This window comes from Petromyzon marinus, chromosome 3 (genome assembly GCF_048934315.1).
Source record: "Petromyzon marinus isolate PM22_M1 ecotype Great Lakes invasive population chromosome 3, UKy_Petmar_22M1.pri1.0, whole genome shotgun sequence".
Lineage (NCBI taxonomy): Eukaryota > Metazoa > Chordata > Hyperoartia > Petromyzontiformes > Petromyzontidae > Petromyzon > Petromyzon marinus.
The window spans coordinates 23054652-23070415 of record NC_133669.1 but is presented as its reverse complement, the minus strand read 5'-3'; the positions used below and the strand labels follow the sequence as shown (position 1 = coordinate 23070415).

General features: G+C 41.1%; 1 protein-coding gene across 3 annotated transcripts in view; it reads left to right on the top strand.

The window, feature by feature from the left end:
- The first annotated feature begins 422 nt into the window (after positions 1 to 422).
- NCAPD3 (non-SMC condensin II complex subunit D3) overlaps positions 423 to 15764 on the top strand; it is a 28727-nt gene continuing 13385 nt past the window's right edge. For all 3 annotated transcript variants that reach the window (XM_032979599.2, XM_032979610.2, XM_032979592.2), the window contains exons 1-20: positions 423 to 611; positions 1946 to 2097; positions 3073 to 3235; positions 3751 to 3929; positions 4998 to 5174; positions 5588 to 5649; positions 5748 to 5835; positions 5974 to 6107; positions 6287 to 6359; positions 6596 to 6721; positions 7181 to 7433; positions 11460 to 11582; positions 11779 to 11844; positions 12743 to 12816; positions 13103 to 13237; positions 13550 to 13785; positions 14065 to 14256; positions 14378 to 14475; positions 14670 to 14785; positions 15032 to 15139. In XM_032979599.2, the coding sequence (XP_032835490.1) occupies positions 551 to 611; positions 1946 to 2097; positions 3073 to 3235; positions 3751 to 3929; positions 4998 to 5174; positions 5588 to 5649; positions 5748 to 5835; positions 5974 to 6107; positions 6287 to 6359; positions 6596 to 6721; positions 7181 to 7433; positions 11460 to 11582; positions 11779 to 11844; positions 12743 to 12816; positions 13103 to 13237; positions 13550 to 13785; positions 14065 to 14256; positions 14378 to 14475; positions 14670 to 14785; positions 15032 to 15139 (2616 nt within the window). In that variant the 5' untranslated portion in view covers positions 423 to 550. The remainder of the gene's footprint in view (positions 612 to 1945; positions 2098 to 3072; positions 3236 to 3750; positions 3930 to 4997; positions 5175 to 5587; positions 5650 to 5747; positions 5836 to 5973; positions 6108 to 6286; positions 6360 to 6595; positions 6722 to 7180; positions 7434 to 11459; positions 11583 to 11778; positions 11845 to 12742; positions 12817 to 13102; positions 13238 to 13549; positions 13786 to 14064; positions 14257 to 14377; positions 14476 to 14669; positions 14786 to 15031; positions 15140 to 15764) is intronic.

The following is a 15764-nucleotide window of genomic DNA, read 5'->3' as shown; positions in this document are numbered from 1 at the left end:
GAACGCTGTTAAGATATTGACGTTCACTATTCACACATTTCTCAGAACCACGTTGGGTCGGCCAAGTTGGGGTGGGGGGGGTGGTATGACTAAAAAAATGTTGAGAAGCAACGGGCCAACCACCAACCACCACTGTTTGTGTTCTTCCTCATTGGGCTCAGGCTCCAATAACGCCATCAAAACATCAACCCCAACGGTTTGAATTTAAACAGGAGCGAGGCCCCCAATGCGAGTGGCTGACCGTGGGACCAATGAGCTGCTAGGGGGGGCGAGCACGCGCCACACCCCCCCACACCCCCACCCGCGTGTGTTGTTGTTGTCGTCGTCGTCGCGTGCGCGACCGTTGCACCCCCCCACCCACCCCTCCCCTCACCCCTTCCCCCCCCACCCCTCACCCCTTCCCCAACGTTTGAATTAACGCGCGCGTCGCGTCACTCGCGCATGCGCACTGCGCGCCCCGGCTCGGCCTTGGCGGGGGATTCAGAATCAGCGGCTCACGGGGAAGGAAGGAAAATAAACAAAACATCCAAACTCCAGCGGTGGAGAGAGCATGGCACTCGGCGCCCTCCTCAACGCCTTCCAGGCGCTGAAGGTGGAGAGCGTCAGCAGCGGTGAGGGGCGGGCGGGGATGAGACGAAGCCGCGGGCCCACAAGCGTTTCGGCGCTCCGGTTTGGCGGGAGCTGGTTTTTATTTAGGCGAGGGCAAGGATGCATCCGAGGTCAATGGGGATCCGACTAGGCCTCGGAATAGGCCTCCGGCCAACGGATTTACTATTGCGCCTTAAATCGCGTCGCTCATGAGTGACTCGCGACACTTAAGGGAATCGCTTAACTGGCCAGCTGGGTTAATTGAACTTCGGTTCATTGTTGGGGTGTGCGCGAAGATGTTCCTATAGGGGTGGGTGTGGGAGGGGGGAGTCTTTCCTACTTGCCTCTCGTGTCTGTGTGCTCGTCTTTCTCTCTGTGTGTGTGCGTTTCTTTGCACATGTCCTCGTGTGTGTCGTGTCTTTTGTGCCCGTCACCTTTTTTCTGTCTATATCCGTTCTCGCTGTGCAACATTGCCTTGCCACAAGCAACCCTGGTGATGTATGTTGAACTTCTTTCGCACCGTACGTAGCCAACCGTGCTAATTGGAGGTGCGTACCGACGATATCACGGCGGATGATGTTTTTTTGTGCGATTCACTGCCCCGCAGACTTGACGTAAATTACAATTGTAATTGTGTTATTCCTAATCAATTGTAATCACAATTCAATCGTTACGTCGTCTGACAGCGCTGCTGTAATTGTCAGTACCGTTGACATATTTACCCGTCTCAGGATATTTATTTTAGTTTCGCTTTGTGTATCGCCATGTGTCTTGTGTATCCATTTATATTCCTGGCTGTCTTCATGTTTCTCGTTGTAGCTCATGTCTCTGCTATGTCTCTTGGGCTCCTATTCCCTTCTCTCCCTCTCCCAACTTTACTTAGTATTGGCATTGATGTGTGTCCATGCACTGCACACCGTTTTGGGGGCTACAATTGCACACGCCTGTGTTCGCCTCCTCGAGTTGCCACGAATTCTGCCAAGTTTTGGTTAACGTGTTTAGTGACGAATACTATATGTTACTCGCGGTCAGTCACACACTTGAGGGTGATGATGCAACCATGAAGATCTTTAAACAGAAACGAAAAGCGTCCAATAACTGAAATTGCCACAAGCGGTTTGTACAGTATATGCAGCGCACAAGTCTACCAAATGCTGGCCCTACCAATAACTAATCGTGAACATCCAACCAGCTATTTTTCCTCACTGACCATAATCTACCCTTAATCCCACATTCTTAGCCCGTGCGTTATCTTATGCTATCGCTTTTGAGTTTTATGTTGGCTGTGCCTCTTGGCAATTCACAGTAAAAATTAATGCAATAAATGTTTGTTCTTTTTATTCTTGGCAACTTCCAGAATGGGCAGATGGAGTATGGGAGCAAGACTTCACGGATACAGTGCCACTGGAGGGCTGGCTGGAAGAGGAGGTTTTGGCCAGGGGTGTTGATGCATTTGACCAGTTGCATCTGCGCTTGGAGAATGTGGCACATGCACAGGAGGATGCTGAAGTAATAACCAATGCTTAATACCCAGTGCAAAGTTGTTTTAAATTGTCACATTTATTGACAGTGATGTTCCTGTGAACTTACGACCAGCTTACTCGGAATAGGTGCCATACCATTGGATAACTGAAGCAAAACGGAGAGTGCTTGGATGGGCGACAATGCATAATGATGAGTGTTGTAGACTGTGGGGCTACGTGGTTTGGGGTAGTGGGTAGTGCAGCTAAATCCATTATTGAATTGTACTTCTCTGCTGCTCCCACATTTGGTCTTGCGAACTTAAATCTGCACTGACCAAAATGGTAAAATATCCCTCACCATCCATGTGGTGTCAGGAGGCCCGATTCCAGCAGTTGATTTAAATAAGGGGTCCATGTTTCTTTGAATGAGTTTGTTTTATTACTTTGTTGTGGTCGAGCGGCAGTTGTTTACAAGCTCATCTTTGAACTTGGCAATGTTAGTTTGATTTCTAGCCACGCCTAACATCGGTGTCGGATTGCTTCTGAACTGGTCCTAACCTCCTCGCCAAACCGCACTGACCAGTGTTGTAAAGTGTGGTCAAACAACCCTCTGTGGCAGGCATGGGGAGGCCTACATCCAGCAGTGGCTTGACAAGCATGTTTGAAACCTGGATTTTCTGTTTGCACAGTCACATAGTCACTTTAAGATGTTTTCTTGTTCATGTTTTTGTTTATTGCGGTTGCATCCGATTCAAGAGCCGAATGGCTCACAGGGCTATACCAAATAAATGAAACTGAATCGTATATATTTTTTTTACATTGTAATTATATTATGAATGTAATCATTTGGTTATACGGTTTTCCCCTTGCTGCAGTATACCTGCCTGTGTCAATGATAGGAATGCTTTTAGTAGGAAAGACACAAATGATCAGTAAAAATGTAGTTGTATAATCTCTTGTATGTTTACTGATTGGACTATACAGTATACTTACGTGACCTCTGGTTATTTCTTTTTTTCAGAGTATTTGGAGCTTCCTTTATGAGAAGCGTATTTCTCATCAAAATCTGATCGCCATACTTCATCACTTTGTTAACAGTGGCCAGAAGCAGACCTCTTCCTTCCAGCAGCGCATACTCGCTATGAAGGCTGCATGTGTTTACTTTCTCCTGCTGGAGATCCCTGGTAAATTCCACTGGGGTTGTTAGCATTGTGGTTGGCATGTTACTGAATTTTTGTATATAAAATGTACGACTTTATTTTATTAAGACTTTATTTTATTAAGACTTTATTAAGGGCAGTTCTACAATTGATTGCTGCTGAAATACAATTGGTACTACAGTAATACCTTGGATTGCGAGTAACTTGGTCTTCGAGTGTTTTGCAAGACGAGAAATTTTTTTAAATAAATATTAATTTGATAAACGAGTGAGGTCTTGCAATACGAGTAGTACGTATACGCTTTGTCTGCTGAGCGTCACGTGATCACAACTGATATACAAGTGCTTTGATATACGAGTGCTTTGGATTACAAACACGTTTCCGGAATGAATTATGCTCGCAATCCAAGGTTTGACTGTACCTGCTGAATTGTTTTCTTAAAGCATATTTGTTAGTGCAGCGTTAAAACATGTGAGGCTGTAGATTTTACGCTTTGTATTTGAAATAATGGCATCTCCCGTATTTGTTTGTGTTCACAGGCAGCATAGCACACAAGGTCTTTCATCCGGTGCTTTTTGACAAATGTGTCGCTGTGGCTCAAAAAGTCCTCCCACAGACATCACATGGTAAACGGAAACTAAAAAGTGCACCACTCAAGGGCAGTCAATCAGCCACAGGGAGAGGGCGCAAGGCCAAGCAGCCACGCTTGGAGGAGGAGGTAAGAATTTGCATGCATGGCACCCTCTATGCCTGTCAACTGAAACATGCTTACGTTTATTGTTAATTGATTTGTTTTATGCTGGTTTTTACAACATGCTTTGCTGCACAGTAAATGGGTAAGGGCAATGCATTTTACAGAATTTATTTGCAGTTTGACTTCAACGAAGACATCGTGAATATTTCATAAAAAGGAAAAACTAACTAATTTGATATCCACAAAACTTTTGGTTATGTCTTATTAAATTTGCCTAACTACTCTATCAGGGGAAATCAGTGCATAAATTGGCTTAGTACAAACGTATTGAATGGATTTATTCAGGTAGTTTTGTAATTGTCTATTTGCCCAACATACTTATTAAAAATCTTAAATAATTGAAATTTAATTGGCAAATAATAAATGCAAGGTTATTTACTTTCCAGTTCATAGGTTTTAATCAACATTGAAGCACATCTGAATTTTGACTTTCATTATTTAGTGCATTATAATATATTATCACCATTTCATGCAGCTTTGACAGCATTTATAAATAGAATTTTCCTTTTCCATTTGCAGAGAGAACTTTATTTTATTGAGTTTTGTAAAAAAAAATGTTTATTTCAGCCCACTGGTGGTTTGGAATAGCATTTAGATGATCTTCATGATATTAGATTTTGATTTAAAACTTTCGTGACTGCAGGGATTCATATTCTTGGTTCTTTCGGTCAAGTCGCGTAGAAAGGGAATAATAAAAATATAAAACAATAAAATTCTCACGACGTTTCGACTGATGATGATTGCTTGTGTTGCAGTCGAAACGTCGTGAGAATTTTATTGTTTTATATTTTAATTATTTTATTGTTTCCCTTCTACGTGACTATACCGAAAGAACCATGAATATGATATTAGGTTTGTTATAGTGGAGCAAACAAAACTGTACAAAAGAGGCAAAAAAACAATGCAAATGAGGCAGTTGAAATAGCACTATCGTTTCTTAAATGGAATAACCGCTCCAAATCTTGATTATTCTTTGAATGGCTGGGGGCGAGGGTTAACCTTTACATGCCAACTATTGGTTGATCGCTATAGGTGCACGATGCGTTGGAGAATGAGGACGATGATGAGGAGGCCGAGGAGGTGGCACTCACAGGACAGAATGTTGAGCGGCTGCATGATGTGGCGTGCTTGCTGCTGAAAACCCTGCATTGCCTGCTCTCCGTGTTCTCGCTTAAAGGGAACCCGCAGTGCGTCGGACACTGCATTCAGGTGCGTGCTCGCCCGCCCATGTACTGACCCGTCTAGCAGCTCCTTGGGGTTTGTATGCACGTGGATTTAATATGAATGTGATTGATTGGAGTTTTTTCCCCCCCCCTCCCTAAAGAGTTTGTCGTGCAATGTACGTGCGTCGATTTCGTAGTGCATATTAAAACTGACCATTTCCGGCATGTATAGCAGCATTGCATATATTATTTTAATCCACATTGTTTTATGAGGCGCACAAGCATACTTAAATTAATGATAATTACAATAAGGCTGCATGTTCCAAGTGGATATTTTTTACATTGTTTTTTTTTACAGTTACAATTCACCATGTTTGTGCTGTTGACATATTGATTCTCGTTCAAGGCTTTTGATACCTTTCAAGTGCAGAAGTAATGATGAATAGTTTTGTGCCGCAGGTCCTTGTGGAGCTAACCAAACAAAACAGCCACTCTCAGAAAATTGACTTCGCACTAAACGTGTAAGTGTTATCTCCAATTTTCTGGGTCACATATTTATTTTATGTTTAATCCAATGATACAGTTTTTGTAAAAAAAATTTTTTTTATCTTATTTTTAGAAGCGCAAGCCAGGCCCACTCACTGGCAGAGCTTGCGTATTTCAACCTGAAAGCACTCTGCACTAGCTCCCATGGCTCCAAAGATGAGGTACACTTATGATACCAATGTACACTGACACATCTTGTTAGAACTGCAGTATCTAAATATGTGTATTTAGTGGACTATCTGTTATTTCTACAAACTGTTTGACCACCCAGTCTTTGAATTACTTTGGTGTTTCCTTAGGTTCTACGAAATGTTTTTCATCGGCTGTTGAACCACATCCTCATGGTGGGCGGGGAAGCACGTGCAAATCTGGTGCTGGCTTTTATTCCACAGTATGCAGTCACCTTGAGAAACCAAACGCTAAAGTTTGTGTGGTATGTATACCAATAATATAATTGCACTCATTGTAAATGCATTGCTTATCAGCGATCATTACATTGTACTTGAGTGTTTAGAGTAATAACCCTTTCTCAGACATCTCTTGCATTTACATGGTCAAGTCACAAAAATGTGTGTTCAAAAGGTACAACGATGTACATGTATGTGTTTGCAGTCATTTGGTCAAAGAAGTTGGTGAAAAGTGTATTCCACTCCTCCGGATCCTTCTACAGCACATTTGTGTTAAGGTATTGTACCTCATATTTTAATAGTAAAATAAGATATGCTTACTCTTTGGTTCTTTCGGTAAAGTCACGTAGGTATAAAATAAAATGTGATTGTGATTTATTTTATTTTATACCTTCGTGACTTTACCAAAAGAACCAAAGAGTATGGATTCCTGCAATCACGCAAGCTTCAAATCAAGATATGCTTATTGTAACTTTTTCTCATTATAAATGGTGCTGCTGTTGTCTGCTGTCAGGTCCCAGACAAAGCAGATTACCGGGGTCATGCAGCACAAGCGGTGTGCAAGCTATTGGACTGCATGAGCAGCTCAGCTTATGCGGAATTCATTGAGTGGCTCTACAAATATTCGCAGAATGCCAAGGTGATAACTGAAAGGATACATTTAGCTTTCACGGTGTCAGCAATGTAATTTCGTGACCATGTTCAAATTGTAATAATCATGCGACATTTGACTGTTGTAAATGAAGAGTTATTAAAACTTGACAGTCTAATAATGGTTCTTTTCAGAATGTGTGAGCAGCTAAAATAGGAATAATGTTCTAGAGTATTACAAGTATTTTTGCAAGTTGGAAATGTGGATATTAAAACAAACACTTTGACAAAATTCTGTTCATTTGTAGCTTCTTACCCTCTGACCTTACTAGGGCTATAGACCGGGCTATATCAAGTGCCCTATACTGGATAAACATATCACTGTTGTGGCAGGACATGGGCAGAAGACCCTAGGAGCGTACTAATTAATCCAGGTATATGCATTTGTAAATGGCATACCTTAACAGATGTTGTGAAAAATAGCATATCTGCTGTTCGCCTTGTGCAGGTGGGCTACCGCGTGTTTGCACTGGACGTCATTTTGGAGCTTCTGGATTGCCCAGAGCGAGAGGCGGACAGTACCGTGTCTGCTGGGCGCCTCAGGTTTTTTTCACACAAGTTCCTGATGCATAGCACTGTGGTGCGTCGCTGCTGCGACCGCATGTCCACTGTGCGTGCCAAGGCCCTGTCTGCCCTAGCCAAGAGCCTGAATCAGCATGGCAGCACCGCTGTGGAGTGTGTGCACGAGATCGTGCAGGGAGGTGAGCATTGTTTAGAGTGTATTGCATCCTATTATCGTCAAAAAGTACAATGCTTGAGATTGGCATTGTTAATTTCTTTTGAAATACTGAATGGAATATATAACTTTTAGTTGTGAAATGTCATTCACAAAAAAATTTCATTATCGAATTGTCATGAATAAGAATCTGCTAAATACCTCGCTAGTCCATTCAAAGCCAAATTAAATTCCGAAGTCGCAATATTGTGGGGGTGGGGTGGCACGTGCCCCCCAATGATCCGATCGAAATCCCTAATTTCGATCGGATCATTGGGATTTATTGGTAATAAATCGGCATTTTGCGACCCCCACTGCCACTTTGTAACATATTATGTGCCAGGGACTCTATGAGATGATAGGACAAGTCTGAGTCCATAATTGGCAATAAGTAACGGAAAAGCAGTTATAAGTGACTCACAGAATTGTGCGCAGTTGTGTATACAGTACACGACTTCCCTGAAGGCATTCACCTTCAGCGAGCGCGATGCCGATCACACACAGTTCGAATTCGACTCTCGATCGATGGCGGCGCCATCGCCGCACACGCGTCGAATAAAAAGCAAGGGACAAGTCCTTACTTACTAACAACTTCTATCATTTTTCATTGCTGGAGGGATTGCCCCCCGCCGACCTGAAAACCCTGGCTCCGCCATTGGTCCTACCACAATTTGTGAAAAAAAAAATTTCCCAGCTGTAAAGGGTGTTTGTCTCTACTCTTCATAAATTGGTGACCTTTAATAATGTTTCAGAATTAGAGTGTTTATGGAAACTTTCCCGAATGCCATACATGTTACAGATAAATGACTACTTTTGTGAAATAATACAGAAAATATAGATTGGTTTATAAAATACTGTCACTGAGAGGAAAGTGATTGATGTGTCGGCCAACTGACTGCATAAATCAGGAAGTATTGAGGGTTATAGAATATTCAGTATACATTATTGTAGAGCGTAGGTGGGGTGAGTGTCAGATTGTAAATAATGGACTTGCTGAGGTGAAATGAGTTAACAGCACATGAAGATGAGATTCCATTTCAGAAGTAAATATGCAGATTTCCTCTGATATACAAGTTTTTATTTCCAGGATCTGAATATTATGTTCATGGAAAGCCCCTGTTTGACATGACCCTTTGGAGTCTATTGTTTATTTTATTGTTAATACTCCCACCGAGGCAGAGGGGAGTCTCATTTTGACACAGCTGACAACCATAATGGCCCCATTGACACATGCAGGAATGCATGATAAACATTGTACAGGTCCTAGATTTAAAGCTTTCGTGACTGCTAGGATCCATACTCTTTGGTTCTATTGGGTAAAGTCACGTAGGTGAAAATAAAATAACAAAATATCACGACGTTTCGGCCACAACACAAGCGGCCTTCATCAGGTGAAGGGACGAGACTGTCTGGAGGACAGCGCTGGAGTGGAAGAAGCCACTCTTAGATCACGACCTTTAAGCTGTGTGAGAAGAAAAAGACCACGCGCCTTGACAAAGGAATTAGCATATAATTTAGCATTGAAATGGCTCATTGAAATAGCTAAGTTAAAGTATACACATCCGCAGAGGTACCCCTTGACAAAGGAATTAGCATCGAATTTAGCATTGAAATAGTTGAGTGATTAGCTTGTAACTGGTCACAGAAATAGCTATGTTAAAGTTAGAGCATATACATTCACCGAGGCACCTAGTACTCATCAAACAGGAGAATTTAGCGAAACACAACCACGCTCAGACATTGGACCTGTGTGCGAGCAAACAAGGTGTTCTGACAAAGAAATTAGCATAAAAATTAGCATTTGATTGGCGGATTTTAGGAAAGAGGTGGTGTACGTGCCGGTGGACTCGCAGTTTGGCGCGGGGGGGAAAGGGGGGAGGGGGGAGTTTACCTATTGATGGTGTGAAAAGGGGGAATTTTTAAGAGCTGCGAAAGTTTGGGGTACCACTACTTGAAAAATATACTGTACCATTGAAATTAGTTTAATGTTTAGTTCTATTTAGAACATCTTTCCAATGGTTGCTTAATTTGAAACCATCCTCTCGGTTGAAATTGTGTGTGTTTGTAGATCTGAATTGCTTCATGAACAAATCTCTGATAATAGCCTGTGGGTTTGCAAAGAACCTCCATACAGAAACAACCACTTGATACTCCGGTCAAAACCATCACACTTCCATATATAGCAGGCGTTACTGAAAAGATTTCCAAAATTCTAAACAAACACAAGATCCAGGTCCGGTTCAATACAGTACACAAAATTCGTGATCTGATCCCATCCGTGAAGGATGTCATTCCTGATTTACAGTACCCCGGGGTTTACAAATTGAGTTGTACCTGCGGTGATTGCTACATCAGTGAGACAAAGCGACATGTCTCTGACCGAATTCGCGAGCACATCAGATTTGAAACACGGCAAAACGAATTCTTCTGCCGTGGCTGATCACTGTTACAACGCTGTGGGGGATCACGATATAATTTTCTCCGATACCAAGGTTCTTTGCAAACCCACGGGCTTTTATCAGAGATTTGTTCATGAAGCAATTCAGATCTACAAACACAGACACAATTTCAACCGAGAGGATGGTTTCAAATTAAGCAACCATTGGAAAGATGTTCTAAATCGAACTAAACATTAAACTAATTTCAATGGTACAGTATATTTTTCAAGTAGTGGTACCCCAAACTTTCGCAGCTCTTAAAAATTCCCCCTTTTCACACCATCAATAGGTAAACTCCCCCCTCCCCCCTTTCCCCCCCGCGCCAAACTGCGAGTCCACCGGCACGTACACCACCTCTTTCCTAAAATCCGCCAATCAAATGCTAATTTTTATGCTAATTTCTTTGTCAGAACACCTTGTTTGCTCGCACACAGGTCCGATGTCCGAGCGTAGTTGTGTTTCGCTAAATTCTCCTGTTTGATGAGTACTAGGTGCCTCGGTGAATATATATGCTCTAACTTTAACATAGCTATTTCTGTGACCAGTTACAAGCTAATCACTCAACTATTTCAATGCTAAATTCGATGCTAATTCCTTTGTCAAGGGGTACCTCTGTGGATGTGTATACTTTAACTTAGCTATTTCAATGAGCCATTTCAATGCTAAATTATATGCTAATTCCTTTGTCAAGGCACTTGGCCTTTTCTTCTCACACAGCTTAAAGGTCGTGATCTAAGCGTGGCTTCTTCCACTCCAGCGCTGTTTTCCAGACAGTCTCGTCCTTTCACCGCTTGTGTTGTGGCCGAAACGTCGTGATTTTTTGTTATTTTATTTTCACCTACGTGACTTTACCCAATAGAACCAAAGAGTATTGTACAGGTCTTTTTATATTTTTTTTGAAGGGGCCTATTCACATTCACATTCCTATTAGGCTGTAGACTAGCTCAGGACCTTGCCTCACAGAAAAAGGTTCTTGGTTTGATTACCAACTGGGGCCATCCTCTGTGGAGTTTGTTTGTTCAGCATGAGTTTCCTCTGGTTTATTACCATATCTATGACAACCATAATGTAACTGGTATTGACCAAGCATTCCAAATCTGAAAGATTACCTACAAATTACTCAATTGGGATTACACATGGCAATATCACCTGTACTGCAAAAAACTATGCACGACTCATCTTAAAAAAATTATTGTGGCTAGGTGAGACTTTCCTGGTGAGAAGCGTAAATCAATAAATAATTCACAACATGTATAAGCCACTAACTCTTAGATCCCCTGATCTCTTTTTGCAAACCGAAAATTTCAATTCAGGAAGACAATCTCAACGTTAACTTCTGGAATGCATTCAAAAGTCTGAATCATTGCACCTCAATGAGTCCATAATTTACACTCAAGCTGATGTCTTGCACCTTGACTTAAAACCTGCATTTCCAGAATAAGGCCAGTTGGCCAAAACATTTAATTACTCTGAAGGATAGTAAAATAACAGATTTTTTTTTAATTTACCCATCTTGGACTGTGTATATATCTGAAAAATATTTGGTTCTTGTTGATTTGCCTTGATGTCTTAAGGACCCTATCGACTGACCTCATACACAACGATGTGTGCTGCGGGCTTCAATGTAACCGACAACTCTCTTGGCACAGCAAATTTAACTAACACATCTCAATGTGTTGAGAAAAGTAACAGCAAGAGTAAGTGTTACCTCTAAGCATAGAAAAACACATTGCTACATGTATACACATATAACTGTTGACCAATTGTACATTCAAAATAAGTATTTAGAGTTTCTTGTTTTTATACGAGTTATTTTTTAAATACATTTCAGATAAGGAATTGTTGGAATGTTATGTTACATATTTTTTGCATGTTTTTTCTCATGCTCAACAGCACGTACAGTGGGGGCTTTAAAAACGATTGAAATCACAGACCTGGGCAATGAGACACTTCCATATGGTAAAGCTCACCTTTATATTTTTTACTGTTACTGCATGTCAAATTTTTTATGCAAATAGAAATTACATCATTTGAGCAACATATTACATTGTGTGGTTCCTTTATATTGCCATATACTCCCATCTCCCATAACCTTACTCCTTTATAATTCCAAACCTGAGGTCAATTTCTCACAGCTTGATTTCACCAATTATTGTTAAAGGCCACTACCTAATAAATTATTCCTCCATACTCAAACCACCTCCATTCTTATGTTTGCATCTGCCCTTTTCATGATCTGTATTAAATCCCAAATTTTCTCCCCCTACAAACTGGAAATTATCCAGAACACCTGTTTTTGACTTCAGCTGCTCCTGTATATTAAACTTCATCAATGCAAATCTCAGAACCCTCCACTTGCTCCCATTCCAATACTGGCTCAATTTTAAGTTTTCCATTACCAATGTCCTCCGTTTAGACCGACTCCTGCCTACCTCCTCTACCTCATGTCACTTCTTTCTCCTCCCATTGCCGTCCTGCAGCAACCAAGTCCTGTCAACATTTTCAGATGACTTTCTTTCAATGAGAGTTAATTCCTGTTATTTTCAATCACCCCTATTGTCTTCAGGATCCCTCTGGCTTTCAGCAGACTTCCTCTCCGTTGGTTTAAGGCTTTTTTTTCCTCTGACTGACCATCTTCATCAATCCTAGGTGTTTTTATTTCTACCTTTATGCACCCAAAGTATGTTTCTCCCTGGATTTCCCTGTCCATTACCTCCAATTTCACCTTCAAAATGAATAGCTCGTCCTTATGTCCAGTGATTTCATAATGTGCATGTCCTTGTATACAGTATTTGATTATGTAGTTGCTCAATAATGCTTTGTAAATCTTACTATATTGTTTTGTGCTATACTATAGGTCAAGAAGTTTTGTCCATGCTGAAGGAACGAACAGCAGATGAAAAACCCGGTGTCAGGAAATCAGCATTACAGGTATTGCATAACGTGAATATTACAGATTACTTTTGTTTGTTCTTGTGATAAATAATAACTACCATTATAATAATCTTTTCAAGTTAATGTTCAATAAGTAGCAGTATCATATTATAAATCCATTACTGGAATTGTAACCTTTGTTTTGAAAGAATACTTTCTCAATATTGAATTCTGTTACAGAAATGCATTGGTTGCTTGTTTTGTTTGTATAAATTTGTGATGCCACCAACAATAGAGGGGTAGGTTAATAAACGAATTTTAAATATCTTTCCACACTTGTTAGGTGCTGGAGGGGATGTTGCAACACGGCATCTTGCCGTTGACAGATGTGGACCTGGCCTGCCTGGTGGATCGATGTCATGATCCGGCACTCTCTGTCAGAAAGCAAGCACTGCTTTCACTAACTAATCTCCTGAAGGTGTGTGCTCTAGCCGTCATATTTAAACCCATGAAACAACCATCCTATTAATGAATCACAAGAATGCCGTGGTATTGAGTAACTTATTTTTTATTCCATTTCTAAAAGTTTACTTATTATGCTTTTGTTGGACGGTCAAAACTAAAGACATGTTCGCAACACTAATGGAAAGCTTTCAACTTTGAATTGCTGTGCATAGAGGAACGTTTATAAAGGTGATGACATTTTTTTTGCCATTGGTATATTGCTCATGTATTACAGTGTTCCATAACAACTACTTTACCATGGTAATGCCTTCGTGGCTTTGAACAGAGCCACCCAGAGAATGGAACGCTACTTCGCGCCTGGCTCAAGGGTCTACTGCCAGCTGTCATAGACCGAGAGACGTCTGTTCAGGAGAAAGTGCTGGAGTATCTCGACGAGGTCATTCTTAAGAACGTGAAAGAGAAGCAAACGGGCACCGGAGGCTCGAGCAACCACGACCCCTCCCACAAACGCGCGTGGGACATTCTTGACATGTTGGTCATTCCAGAGCATCAGGAATTGGTGTGAGTTGCATTTCTCTAGAGAAGAATGTACTTTTGGAGTAATGTCAGGAATATATTAATTGCTGCTAGAACCTCTATGTTTTGGGTTCGTTAGCCTTTAAAAAGTAGCTTGTAAATAAAATAGTAGCTTGTAAATAAAATATATGTAAAGTGGCTTATAAAGTATGTAGGATGGAATGTGGTGATATATTTTTTTCCCTTTTGAGACCAGATTTTTGAATATAACTATTTTATGCCAATTTTAATGTTTGACCATCATGTCCGTGTATCCCACCACAGCTCGTACCTCGGGAAAGCTTGCCATATGCTGGCTACCAAGAATCCCTTCAGTGCATCGTTAATTAATGCACTACTCTCCCATGTCCAGTCAGAGCATGCCCCTGCTGCCTGGCTACTCTTATCCAAGGTAGCTGGTCACTGCCCCAAGATTAACTGCACTAAAATATTAGCATGCTGGGACCAAGTACACAGGTGTGTGCCTTTTTGACCTTGCTTTCTGAATACGCCATCTGTGGTGGTCTTCCCTTCTGTATGAATTAATATGAATGTAAATGTACTCCTTTTGCCTGAGCTCTTCACATTTGCCTTTCAGGAATTCTGATGTAATGCCCAGTACCATGTGTCACATTCTGGCAGTGATTGGTACCATGGCTAAGAATATTTCTAATGACGGGTGCCATCAGCTCATAGGTAAGTGGTATTGGTTTCACAACTCGGGTTTGCAGTGTATGCACTTTTCCATGAAATATTAACCTCCACAACTAAATTTTGTATGAGTAGCACAATTTGCAATTGTAAAAATTTCATTCTGACAGTTATGTGAAATACGCTTGCAAAATGAGCCACCTATGGGTGATGTATTTTTTATTGTTTTTCTGCTGCAGAAAACCTCCTGGAAAGGTTACGATCATTTGATTGCCCACTGGAGGTGATCACTGCCTCTGTCTCCACCTTGGACCACCTTTGTAGGGCTCAACAGGAATCTCAGGAGAGCGCTATGGTACATAATGGCATTTGTATATAACAGCTGTTCCATTATAATATTAATAAGCATGGTGGGACTTGTGCTCGTATTTTAAGTGCAGTTTAGCACATCCAACAATAGACAATTAGAGGGTATCTAAAGTTGGCAAAGGACTAGAAAATAGAGCAAATCTACTTATTACATTTACAGAATTTGCTGCTATTTTTTGTCTTGGTTTCCAGATTGTTGTAACAGCATTGCTTTTACCTTGTGCGTGTGTAGAAAAAGGTCAGCGTTTGGTGCAAGGAGCTCATCGAAGCCTGTGATGCTTACATTTCCAGAGTAGTGCTCACTGAGACCGGGAGGGTTGGCATGCACGAAGACAAGCTGGTGAGAAATGACAGTCGATAATCCCATCTTATAAAATGTCAGGTTTCAAGTACAAACATAACTTACTGCCCACTGTAAGACTTGATTATATAATTGAGTGCTCACATCCAATTGAAACTAGTGCACGGTGCATATACAACTGCATTTATCTTGGGGCTAGTGTATGTTGGAAAGAAATTGGACTGCGTGTATAGATTCTGAAGACTCAAAAGGCAAATTGCTAAGGCTTTCAAATATTTCAATTGTACATGCACATTCATATGTACATGCAAGCATAATGCAAGGTCTGGGTAGCGATGTTTTTGTCATTGGATAATTAAATTAAAGATTATTTTTATAGCTGACATCAAAATATAATGTATTAACAGTAAATAACAAAATACAGCCCTTTGTCAATCCACTACTGGATGAAGGCCTGCCCACACTTGTTGGTAAATTGGGCTGTTATACCTTCACACTGATCATTACAGGTTACCCCTGATGATAGAGCCATAACTGGGAGTTGAACTCAGGTTACTGAGATCATAGTCCAGTGCGCTAAGCACTGTACATACCACTGCTTTCCCAAAATATATAACTTCCCTCATTTATTAGACCCTTAATTTTCGTTTTACACTGACAAATG